Consider the following 13,734-nt stretch of genomic DNA (forward strand, 5'->3'; position numbering starts at 1 on the left):
GTTGAGTTGGAGTAACTGGCAAGGATAACTGGCAGTGTGTGCAGTTTTAGCTTGCTTCCGTAGCAAAATTAGCTCAAGTCGGCATGAAGTCTTCTGTGGAATCCCTGCCTAATCGATGGATTTTTTTTATTTCTTAGAGAACTCTGTAATTCCTCACGAAAAGCTGTAGCAAATGCTTTCAAAGCTTTTAGTTGCAAAGTGCCGTTTGGTGGGTTCTCAGTGACTAGGATCTGTAGAGCCTCCAGTTTCTTTAGTGGAACAAAAAAGAATACAGAAGATAATGAGTCAAAGCAGTTGTTCTGTATGTAAGTCAGAACCCTGTGTTAACACTTGATAATTCATTAAAAATCTGTGTGTACTGGTGAGGAAAAGAATGTTGGGACTACAATGAAATTTCTGTGGCAGTTTGAAGTTTCCTTTTAAATAGTAACATTTGAATGTTGTCAACTTATGTTCACAATCCAACTTTTCTCTGTTCTTTTAGACTCTTATAGTAGCTTGGATCAAAGCAAATCTAAATGTGTACATTTCTCGAGAACTTTGGGATGACTTGCTGTCTGTAATGTCATCCCTGACGTACTGGGAAGAGCTGGCCACTGAGTGGTCACTGACAATGGAGACACTTACTAAAGTATTAGCTAGAAACTTGTATAGCCTGGACCTCAGTGACCTGCCATTGGATAAATTAAGTGAGCAGAAGCAGAAAAAACACAAAGGCAAAGGTAAGACAACACTGTATAGACATAATTTGAATTTGAGCTGGTGTAATGAGGTGTTGGGCCCAGGATAATTTTGGTCTTAGCTTTTTTTGTATACCTAATTAGGCATCTGTATCACCTGAAATAGCCCTGTTTCTTTAAGGTAAAGCTGCTTTTTAGAACTACCACAAAATCATCACGTTAAGATTCATTTCTGCAAATTGGTGCATATGAAATATAGTTCTTGAAAGTGTGTTGAATTTAAACTAAAATGTTGCACTGTAGTGGGTTATACCTTTATCCTTTTATCAAAGCAATTAAATAGTTGAGTCCCAATCATAACTTCTTGAAAATAAAAAAGGCTATTCATCTGGTGAAAATGAAGCCATTGCAAGCACAATTGGAATATTGGTCGTGAAATGTTAGAAGATTAAATGTGAGGTGAACATAGTTTTGTTTGGCACTAATTGATCACTAGCCCATTGTGAAGACAGTTTTTATTAAGATAACCTTGTGGACTACTGAAGAGAAAGTATAGTTTTAATAATCCATATGAGTGGTACCTGTTTTTGAAATGATTCCTAAAAAATGCATAAAATAGTCTGTAAGACAGAATATGGGGAGAGGAGGTGGCTTATAATGGTGCAGTTCTGGAATTGTTAAGGCACAGGAAGTTTGTCCTCCTTGATAGAGGACTGGATTGAAAATTGCAAAACCTGGATTCTTTTCTCAGTTTGGAGACAGACCTTCTGCATGTGACCATTAGAAGTCACTTTGGTTCCACTTTTGTAAAACATGGATAATGATAATATTCTACTTTAAAAAGTGCATTGTGATCTAATAGTGAGAGGCAGGATTATATTTAGGGTGAGTAATAAAGATGTAAAACCATGTAATTTTTAGTCTACTTTTTATCTCTCTCTGTTCTGATTGATGTGGTTCTCCAATCAAACCTGAGGGAAGGTAATTCCTAGTGCTATCATAGGGTTTGTCATGGAGAAGTAACGTATATGGATTCCTTCTCTTAAAGAGGATGTTGCTACAAGCTTTTTTTTTGCTAAAACATTTCACATGCTTCTATGCCTCATCTTAAGCAGTCATCATTCACAGTTTTGGTTTGGTTTTTTGCTGTGTGACAACTGGAAATACATTTCTCTGTAGTCAACCTTGAGAGGTTGTTCCAGACCATGCATTATTTGTTTTCCTGTACTACACAGCTTTCTTCTTTTTCTTACTAAAAAAACACAGGTTAAACAAAACAAAAAACCCAAACAAACAAAAAACCCAACAAAAATGAAACAAAGAATGGCAGTCTGATATAGGATAAGAATGTGTAGTAAGAACGTGTACAGTTATTTGAATATATGCTTTAAAAAGCATGTTGAATCATCTGAGCCAGATGAGAAAAGTTTATGTTAACCTTCAGTGACAGAGTTTCAGAGAAAGCCTCCATTGCTAAATGTGAGTTGCAGAGTCAAGTCCAGCTTTAGAATTAATAGATATCATACAAATTATGCCAAATTTCTTTGTCCTTGTTTGTTTGCTAATAATAATGAACATGTTGGACTAGGGCTCTCTTTTTCCAAAAAGATGCCCCTTTAATGATTGTAATTGTGTCAGTTTGGATTATTAATGAGCTCAGTCTGGATAAGGAAATACATTGCAAATATTCTTCACTTCTTTTTTTGTGTCTAGCTGTTTTTGATAGCTTCTCATATGAGCTTTACTTACTTCAATGTAAATGTCAAATCTGATTTGTTCCATCTTAATCTTACTATAGGATTTTCTGTCAATTTCTGAAGAGCCCTGTTCTCTGAGCCCATCGTCAAATTTTTTTTGCTTTTGCATTTTGTGTAAAATTATGCTATCATTATTTCATATTCCTCAATGTTGCAAAATTATTTGGAAACCCCCCCACAATATTAATGTTTTGAAATGTATGACTTTGTGTGTCTTATCTGGTAGGAACAGCAAAGAAAAAGTTACATATATTATCAGACTACAACCTTTGTAAGCCCCTTTTTTCAGAAAAGAAAATTACAGTGGTTTAATAGCACCAACATTTCTGAAAAAGTTTGGGTATCCCTCAGTGTTAGTGCTGGCTTAGCTTTTGAATTCATGCTTGCTTTGGTAACTTAATTTAAAGGTTTAAAATTGTTTGGAAGAGCACATCTACAATCATCTGGTGATAGCAGAATAGAAGTGAATAGATTTGCAATTTTATTTTTGCAGGAGTTGGGCATGAATTCCCAAAGTCTTCTGTTGATAAGTCCTTTTCTAGAGGCTGGAGCCGTGATCAGCCTGGACAAGCACCAATGAGACAACGCAGTGCTACAACCACTGGCTCTCCAGGAACAGAAAAGGCAAGGAGCATAGTACGGCAGAAAACAGTTGGTAAGTATCTGTAAGAGCTGATAAAAATTACATTTGAGAAAGGGTAAGGAATTGATAACTGATTTCTATAGCAGTATGGATAGCTTCTTTCCACAATGGTATACTATCTATAATGATTTACACATTAGTTAAATGTGTAAATTATGCAGCCCTATGTGCTTTGAGGGTAGCTGAATAGCTTGTGGTTACTAGAATTACAGTTACTGCAAATGAAAGTAATGCAGTTGCTGTATTAATTCTTAATGAGTTTGATCACGTGCTTAAGCTGGATTGGGAAATAATACTGTTGTGTATATATGAAGGAGAAAAAAGCTGGAATGGTGTGAGCAATGGTGCTGATAGGTGGGTAAGAGAAGGTTTCTTAAGTATGTGTTTTCATGAACTGCAGAAGATGGGTTGAGTATTCTCAAACTGTACAAAGGAAACTGGGAAAAATATGTGTAAGTCTGCATAGGTTGTAAAATGTGCTGTCTTTTACTATACCCTGAATATTGCAATAATGAAAGATTGACACAGATGTGTGCAATTCTCCATTTCTGAAGTCACCTGTTTCTGAATTTTATTACTTGCAGATACTCTTTGCTGTGTTATAAATGAGTTATGCTGAACAATGCTTTAGGTGAACTCCTCAAAAGAAGACTCATTTATGTTCATATGATTTTCTTAGACTATGTTAACAGGAACTGAACTACAAATTTCTTTACTCTGTTGTCTCATCTTGATGATCTCAGTGCTATTGCTTATGTGAAGGAAAATTAAGCTGATTCTAATTTTGTATTTAAAAGAAGAACCTTCTAAGGAATATCTCTTACATTTTTACTATCTTTATGGTAGTAGTAGCTTTGGTCATTGTGTGTTGTGTGTTCACTGATACTTCTTGGAAGTAGGTACATTCTGACACAGTTTTAAAAATTTGGGATGTATATTGGCAGTTGAATATGTAATTGTGCTAGCGTTTCAGAAACTGACATTTTCCTTCTTTTTCCAAAAATATTTGAAGATAATTTTTCTAAGTCACAGAGGTTATTTAGACAAAGTTTTTATTTGAATATGCCTCAAAATTCTCCATTTTAAAAAGTTTTTCTCTCCCAAGGCTCCTGTTGATTTGGGAGAATTAATTGTCCTGTAAGGCATACAGAAATGAGAAAAAATGAAGTCCCGATTCCAAAATTTCCTGGTTTTTTTGCACATTCAAATGCTACACAGCTTTTCCTGTATCTCATGCTGACAGCACCTAGTTTTCCTGATGGATCACAGATCCTTTAAATGTAATTTCTGCTTCTCTGTAGATAGTCTGTGATTAACAGTAATGGTGGTTTTGTTTTAAATCTTAATTGTCTTTAAAAGATAAAGCTTATGTTAAAATTTCTCCTTTACAAATTGTTAATATTTCAGATATTCAGAAGGTTATGTTGTTTGGTCAATTTATTAATGATTTTGTTTTGCTGCAATGGAAAAGATGGCTATTTATATGATGTTAGCCTTAAAATGACTGGAATTTATCCTAATCAAGCTTTATATTGACCTGGTTAGCAGCAAAGTAATCTGATTTTAGTTTCACTGCACTTTAGCTTCCATGGTTTTGTTTCTTTCCTCCAATTATCTTACATATTTGATATTAATAAGCCAAGTTTGCATCACTGCAACCAGTTAAAATTTCAACTGTATTTGTGTTGCAAAATACCAACTGTGGACAAGCATCCCAGCATTGCTAGGATGATTTTAAAAGACGGTAAGTCCAAAAAGAGTTGCCAGAACTAGAATCCCAAACTTCAGGTTTTTTAAGTGTTAATGAGCAAAATGTTACAAAATGTTACATATATCTTAACTGCCTGAAAACGGTTGTTTGTTATTGCCCCTCAGGTCTGCCAAGAGGGCTGTTCAGCTGCTTCTTAATCTGTGCCATTAATTCAGGGTCAAATTACAAAAAAATAGCCACAATAAGTAAAATCTAGAACATTTTGCTGGTCAGATCTTCTCCTTCAGTTTATCGCTAGGTCTGCAAGCTAAGTCTGGAATTGAGTCAGACCTTAAATATGTTGCATGATACGTGATATGTATTACATTCCCTTTGATTATGAGTAACATATACTCTTAATATCTGAGTAAGGGGGATGTGGATGTTGAATATTTTATGGTAAGAAAAAGCTGGAGTTTCTTTTTCATCTGTTTTATGTTGTACACATTTTGTGTACATCTTTGCACCTCTATTTTTTGAGTCATCATCATGCCAGCACACATTTATTGCTGCACCAAATATGTGTGTGTGCGTGTTACTCAAATAAAAATCACAGCTTTTTTGATACGCAGTGTGTACATTTTTAGCCTGAACTTATGTAAAGTGATTTTTTGGAAAGGGCCTTTAAACATAGTATGCATATGGGTTGAAAAATCTGTAAGGTTAGATAGAGGAGTTTAGGCAGGTTCTAGTCCTATAAAAATACTGTATCAGAAAGAATTTACTTACCTATTATTCTGCTTTTGTATAGACAGTAGTGGAAGATTATAAACTATCAAATATCTACGTGTTCTGATATTGTCTGCCTCCACTCAACTGTTTAATTGAATGTAATATGGTGTAAAAAAAATCTAGTCAAATTAAAAGGGACACTTTATGTTAAGATTTATAATCAACACAGTATCCAATATCAAAAACTTGATTTATTTAGGATAATTTAGGCTGGAAAAGTTCCTTAACATTTACTATGTAGTTTTTATTTTTTCTCTTGCCTTCATTCACTGTAAGATTCCCAGTGATGAATGTAATGCATCTAACTATAACTGTATCCTGAATTTTATTACTGTATCTCTTAAACTGACTCTAAAGCTTTACACGTAACTGCCTTTTTTAAAAAAATAGTTTCTGTCATATAAAGTTTACTAGAGCATTGCTTCAGTCTTAAAAGATCTGTCTTTCTGAATTGTTTTTTCAAACTGAATTTAAGACTCCACTTAAGTTGTGCTGCATTTGTCAAATGTATTTTCTGCTCTGTGTGACCTCCAGGTTATCTGCATGTGTTTATTAGCAACAATTCTTTAACCTGGTTTAGAAGTGTGATGTGCTCAACTTTCACTGCACTCTATTCACATACATTTGATTGCCATGCAGATCAGGAGCACTAAGATTCTAAGTCTATATTCCATGTTGTTTTGAAAATACACATATAGAGAGAAAAGTTCAGACTAATTAAGTATTGCACTGAAAATATTTATGTAAGATACTCTGAAATTTCCTTGAAGAATTTTATCAACAATAATTTTATCACCAATAATTTTTTTAAAAGTTAGCAAATTTACAGCAGTTTGAAAGGAAGCTGCCTGAAGCAACGAATATTACTTTTTGAAGACCTTCAGTGTACCTTGAGGTTGAATGCAGTATCAGTATAACCTTGATTGTAATACTACAATTCTTATGTATGTTTTGTATTCTGTAGGAATGTTGGCAGGATGTGAGATATGAAAAGGTGAATTAACCTTAGTTTAGCAAGATTTACCCAGTATCAATTAAAAGCCAGGCCCCATGGATAAAACAATTTAATGCTTTTCATTGTCAAACCATTTCACTTCAGTCATTTCATTTTTAATGTGGAGCTATAACAAGCTTTATTGCAAATTTCTCTACACAGAACTGATCATTTTCTCCTTATGATTTTGAATCTCTTCTGGAGAAGATGAATTCAAGAGTATGGGTATTTCTATAATACAGAGATGCATTTTCAGGATAAAATCAAAGGAAATTCGAAAAATGCAAATGTAGTACAAGTTACTTTTTCTGTTTAAAAAAAATCAAATCCAGAGTGCGTGCGGAGTAACTTTAACTTTGATTTTTCAACCCCTGATGCAGTAGGAAAATGTGTTAATTACCTTATTGATTTCAAATGCAAAATCTCTGTAATCCTCATAATAAAGGCATTGTTGCTGCTTTACATAAAAGTTGAAAACTCAGAATGTCTTATGTGTCCACTGATTTTTTTCTTTCTTACAGCTCTGCCAATATCTGCCGTGCTGAAACGTTTTAATTTTTGAATTTTCTTCCTTTTTATCTTTGTTTTCTCTGTTGCTGCTTTTTCTGTGACACAAGCCTTTCATTATAGTCACTCTTCTTTTTTCCTTCCCCACTTCTTTCTTTTCCTTTTTAAAGCCATGAGAAGCCGATCCATTGGTGAATGTGCTCTGCCATCGGCCTATATACGCAGTGCTAAAAGTGCTCCTGTTCTGATCCATACTTCCAAACCCTTCTTGCCTGATATTGTTCTCACTCCCCTTTCTGATGAGCTTTCAGGTAGTGCCACCTCTGCTAATTTCTGCACCCCCTTTATCACTTTTTTAAACCTTCTGCTTTCAAATTCTGCTAAACCATTAAATTTTTCAAAGTAAAAATACTTTGGGGATGGTGGGAGAGGGGAAGAGATAAAGAATTAATATTTTGAGTTTTGTAAGATACCATGCTATTTTACAATTCATTCTGGAACTGTTAGAAGTTAGTGCTGTGCCAATGTTTACTATCATAAAAGAGAAAATTTGAGAAATCTCTTCACTTTTCCAATTTATTGGTAAGCAGCAATATAATATCTGTCTACCAGAGAGTACAACTAATCTAAAATTTTTATTTTTGATGAGGGAGGGAGGGAAAGGAAGAACTTAATTTTACTTTAGTTTGCCACTTACATATTTCTGTGTAAATTTTTTAATTCAGTGTCATAGACATGGTGTGAACAACCATGATGATACACTTCAGCTCCAATGAAAAAAGAATATGGTATCATATAATATGCTTTGGAGTGTGACTGGTTTTCATTACTATATAAAACCATGAAAAAAATCTGTAGTGTGGAATTCTCAAGTGTGGTGTTTTGGTATTATTTTCCAAATGATCCATTTTTTAGGATTGTGGCTTTCCTCAACATTCTCTTTCGTCCAGCAGGGTGTTTGGCTACAAGTTGGACAGTAGCTTACTTTGGATACTTTTATTTGAACAAATAGATTCAAAAATTAGAATTAGCACAGACTTTAAAAATGCATGTTTTCAGATAATGTAATTTTTCCAAGTATTACATAGGTATAAATTAGTAATGTGTTAAGGCTGACAATCATGTTCTGCCTTTTTATCAATGAGTGGAAAAAAAAATTAAAGCACAGTGGGAGGACATAGTCAAAATGGCATACAAATATAAGGACTTCATGACAGTATTTGTTTTATGAAAGATTTTTTTTTCTGTCTCTCCTGCCTGCCTTTGTTACCTGAGAAGTGCCAAGAACTGTATCTTCATAATTGTATTTAGTCATGTGTCATGTGTGACAGAATTCTTGTTGTGAAACAGAAATTTGGTGCCTTAGTATTCAGTCTGAAAACATTAATGGACAATCAGGAAAGAGCCCACTCTAGAGAGACCAGACTTTCACAATGAACAGTTACGAAATATTTGAATGCAATTCTTGACACCACAAACAAAATTTAATAAAATAAAAATAATATGTAATAAATTAATAAAAGTATGAGTGCAAAGAGTATCTCTTCTGAGATACAAGTGATTATAACTTAGAGATTTTTCTAGGAATGATACGTGAACAACCTTTTAGAAAATGGGTCCTACCTGGCCATAGCATTGTTGGAAACAGTCAATGCTTAATGGAGACCTTAAGAACACCTACAGAAGGGTTATGAGCTTTCACAGTGGACTATTATTTCATCACATAATTGCTGATACTTAATTATCTTCTCTTAAACAAGGCAAAAGTGCTTTTGTAGTCAGTTTTATCATCCATGTTTCTGAAAAGTCCTGGCTTGCATATTACTTCTAATGTGTCCCAGACCTGATGGCTCTCTTGCTATTATCCTTTATGTTGATAGTCATCCAATAGAAAAACTGTATGACAAATGTAATTATAAAAGTAAAGTGACGTTACAGACCTTTGCACTTCTGACATAGAAAAAGTCCTAGGCCCTTCCTGGTTTTGATGTCTTCTCAAACAGATGGGTGTTGCAGCAGCTTCATGATGTGCCCAAGAATCTTGAACATTGCCAGAAAATTAAAAACCTCTAGTGAAGAAAAGCAAGCTGTTAAGAGTGTTGATGGGGAGGTAGCAGAGAAAGGGAAACACTGTCCACTGGATCAGAGTGCACTTTGCTCTTTTAATTTTCCGCATTTTAAATTGTGCTCTCTTTCTTCTTCCTTTTTTTTTTTAACATGAAGCTTTATCATTTTCCTTGTCTTTTCTTCTTACATTAAATATATTATTTTCTGAAAGCCTTCTGTTTCCAGATGTACAGCATGTAATTTGGAAAGTAATCAAATTGTTTCTATCGTAAGTGCGTTCTAGGTAATGAATGATGTTTAGCTAGTTGTGACAGCCCGTCATCTTATTACAGGGTTATATGAATATCCCTGTTATCCAAAATGACTTTACGATCCAACACAGCTTGAAGGAGAGGACATTTCAAATTATTCCAGAATAATAGGATGACTAATATTAAGTTTTTGGAAGTAGTATTCAGCTCCTTTTTAGCTGTAAAACTCATAATTGAAAGGTGGACCCACTGAACACTCGTGAATCTGGACAGGTAGTCTTAACAGAAAGCATTCATGACCAAACTTTTACTTTATGTACTGTATATTAATTTTCAAGAGTAAGGCAGAAAACCTGACTATAATTTGTGAGACATAGTGTTTCTGCTTGAAGATCAATCAGTAGGTTGATAAAATATATTGCAAAAGTTCAATATTGACATCCAGTCGTCTAGTGTCATAGAGGATGCTTTTGCTAAGATTGTAATTCCTTCATGTCGTTTCTGTAACGTTGTATTTCCATGTGCAGAATATTTGCAACTTTTCAAGTAGTATCCAGAAAGTGAAAGTGATTTATGCTTTAAGGTGTTTAGTTAGTAAAGTGATTTGTTACAGTATATTTGTTGCAAATCTGAAATATTTCTAAAAAGAATTTCCTCCAGTCCTACACATGTACAAAATAACTAGTAAAATGATGGTTCATTCTGGAACTGTTGGGGGTTTTCAGGTACAAGACCTGGAATAAAGTGTCAATGAGATGTAGGCAAGATTCCTAGAAGCAGTGGGCAAACTAATTAATTGCAGGTGGGAGATTTTTCCTTATCCACTGGGACTAAAAGAATCAAATATTAACCTGAAAGGGAGATCCATATTATGCCTTTACAACCTTGTTCCCAAATCATTAAGTAATCATTAAGATGAAATATAAAGAAATCATAATTGTAATGTCAGTATGGCTGTAATTATTCTTTAATCTCAGAAACTCACAGAATGCCTGTGTTCTTTTAAAAAATCCCCAACAAACTATTGAAAACTCAGAAGCAAAATGTTATTTTTTCTCCACTTCCCAAATTGACTTTGCATGATGAAATAAAAACCTGTCCCAGCATTACACAGGGATCTTCTATTAGCACTCATGCTGTCTTGTCAGAATGTGTCTCTCCATGGGTCTGTATTTTAGCATATTTATCTCACACTTGATGCTGAAAAGCTGCCTTCTCTTTCTGCCTTCTAGCAGCAAAAGGAGAGGCAAGGTTGATTTAGGAAAGTTGTGATTGGCTGAGATTGGCCAGATGTACCAGTAGCTTTTCCTTACTGTACCATATGAGGAACCGCGGCAATTTTTCTCCTAAGGGTGCGCAGGGTCAGATACCCAGGGTCAGCCTGCTGGCACACAGTTGCAATGTACAAACTCCTTGAGAGTTTATGGTGTCCCAGTCTGACTGTAATACCTGTGTGCAAGGGTGAGCCCTGATTGTAAAAGAAGCAGTTCATTTGGGTTTTTAAGTATTGTCTGTGTTTTCAGTGCTGGTGTTGCAGTAACGTTTTTCATTTCCTTCGTTTCCTCCTGTTCTACAAAAAAGAAATCTTCATTGGCACAAGCACATGTTAGTTTGAAGATGTGTACTCGTATGCGCTTGTCATGAATATGTGAGCACCTAAAATTAATTCTGGATCAACATTGAAATAAATCTAGCTGAATTTATTTCAATGTGTGGAGCTGCTTTCTGTGCATTCTGAGTTCTCTGTCCAATTGTTTTTAACATCCTAGAAGGTCATGATCACTGCATGCATGCACAGCATGGGATTTCTAGGCTGCTGCTTTAGATAAGGTTGAGTTTATAATAGATACAAAAAATGCATACTGAGGGCTCAATCTGAGGTCACTGTATCATAGTTGCATGTATTAATCTCATATATATCATCATGCACACTTTTGACCGAATTCTGTGGTCCTTTCTTTGCAGCTGTAAGAAGTAGCTTGAGACTATGTTAGCATAAAATCTCTGCCTAAGTCAGTAGGGAGTTTGAAATAACAGTTCCAACTAGAGAGAGACACCATTCGTTTCAGAGGGTGTTAGTTCGTGTAGTTAGTAATAAGTTGAACAAGAGCAATGATGGGACATTTATTGTTTATCAAAGCTGAAGAGAAAAGGAATAATAGATTGTGTTGTATTCGATGATTTTTCAGTTCATGTTTATTTTCTGAGATAGCTTGGATGTCATTCTCTTTTTCCAATATAGATCTCTCAATTTCCTGTCTAATAGCTTCTTTACAGTTCAGTAAACTTTGCATGAGGTAAAACTTTTACTTCCGAATTTTAACTTCTTTGAAAAATTGAGCATGGAAATAGCATTTTTCATTATCTTGGAACACATATGTTTAGTTAAGTACAACATATCTCATTCCTCTGGTTTATATGTTTTGTTGAGAAGGAGGATATGAGAAAATGCAGCTCCATCTCTAACATTCTCAGAAAAGTGTAAGCAGTTCAAACAGGTTTTAAGGGGACTTCAGATTATATATATAGAGAGATCAATGTAGTAATAATTTGAAATACTTAGTAATATTTGTATATAATATTTAGTAATAGAAATATTTTAAAATGTAATTATGCACATAGTTATTTTAGCTGTAACACATAAAAGTTAGGGGAGGGAAAGGGGCTTAAACTTTGTTCTGATATTAAGTAAATTCACCATTGCACTCATGAAGTTTAAACCTTCTAGATAGAACAAGGTAAGTCTGTTTATATGTGGCAAATAACTCCTGCTGGTGTTTCATTTAAGCTATTTACTGTTATTCCTGAGTTTGAAAGCATCTCTACAACTTTTTAAGTAGTAGGTAGTAAAAATTAGTCTGGGGAATAAAGGATTCTATCAAAAAGAAAGCCCACAGAAAATTGAGTAAACTGGTTTCACCTTGCTGTTTAAAGTGCTTATCTCATAAAAGGACTACAAGGATAGCAGTTAGTTGACTTGTCTGTAAGGGATATTTAGTCTTGCCTGCACTGGTGATTTGATAGTATATAGTATTCCTATAACGTAGTAGGAAATCTGAAGAGATACATGAAGTTTCTTTATTTTTGTGGATAATGTGAAATCAGCTGATACTTCCATACAATTTGTAGGTGATCCATGTTGGAACTGCAGCTTTCATTACAGTTAACTATGGTATGTACTGACACTAACATAGGAAGAGTCTCAACAGAGACAAGGAATCACTAATTTAAATGATAATAACAAATTCTGATCTTTTCATAAACAAAAGTGTCTTTAATGTTAACTGTTGTGAGGCTGCAGGATGTTTTTTGGTATCAGAGTACTTAATTCTGTAATTCTCATAAATGTTACATTTGGCTGAGTAAAACTGGAAGAAGAGGGAGAGGTAAGCCTTCATTAAGTATTTAGTTTCATATTTTGAAGACGAGAGACAAAACATCCTTCTAGGGAAGAAGGGTATATCTTTAAATTGTCCATTTTGTACAGTCATCTTTTCTGTATAGGACCTGCTCTTCCTTGTAATTGAAAAGCTTTAGTCTTTAGGTATACGCTATATTGCATATCCCAAAGTATTTATAATGGTATGATAGTATTCTTTCTGATATTTAAGTAATTTGTATATATACATATATATATGTTTTTTAATTAATGGTTTGTGACTTCAATAAACAACCCTAATTTTCCAAAAAACATCCTTATTCTCTTTGGAGTTGCCCCATTTTTCTGAAGATGTAAATTCCACACAGGGAATTCTACTGTTAGCTAATTTGTATTCCAATAACCATTTCCTGAACAAGCTAGCTGGAATAATATTGGTTGAATTATTGAACTTATTGGCACAGCTCTAGCTTTAACTGTATTTCCAAACGTTCCATGACCTCACTGTTTGTTCTCATGCATGTTAACTTTTAAAACTGTGTTCTGATGGTCTAACTCATATTACATTCTGTACTGGATATTATGTGCGTGTGTTTTTAACACTCTAGTATTGGAAAAAGTGTTTTTATTGTACCTAAGAAAACAAGGCTCTGGATTTTTCTGGCTTTTAAAGTCACATAATTAGGATGTAGTGGTAAATACATATTGTCTCTATTCGTAAATTTTTGTGCATGTTACATATACTTTTTTCCTACAGACATTGATGATACTCAAATTCTTCCACGTCCGCCTCGAGTCAGACATTTTTCTCAGAGTGAGGATGCTCCAAGTGAAGTTTTTGGTGCATTAAATGAAGAACAGCCACTGCCACGAAGCAGCAGCACCTCTGACATCCTGGAACCATTCGCAGTTGAACGAGCCAAGGTGCAGTTTCCTGTCATTGACAGTTCATCCCATCATGCTCCAAGCTTTAC

At 34.5% G+C, this 13,734-nt stretch overlaps 1 protein-coding gene across 1 annotated transcript in view; it reads left to right on the forward strand.

The window, feature by feature from the left end:
- Positions 1-13,734, forward strand: part of RALGAPA1 (Ral GTPase activating protein catalytic subunit alpha 1) — a 130,942-nt gene that overhangs the window by 32,969 nt on the left and 84,239 nt on the right. The window contains 4 exon segments of the mRNA XM_032112672.1: positions 485-722; positions 2,931-3,092; positions 7,234-7,374; positions 13,518-13,732. Coding sequence (XP_031968563.1) covers positions 485-722; positions 2,931-3,092; positions 7,234-7,374; positions 13,518-13,732 — 756 coding nt within the window.

Source organism: Corvus moneduloides, chromosome 6, assembly GCF_009650955.1.
Source record: "Corvus moneduloides isolate bCorMon1 chromosome 6, bCorMon1.pri, whole genome shotgun sequence".
Classification (NCBI taxonomy): domain Eukaryota; kingdom Metazoa; phylum Chordata; class Aves; order Passeriformes; family Corvidae; genus Corvus; species Corvus moneduloides.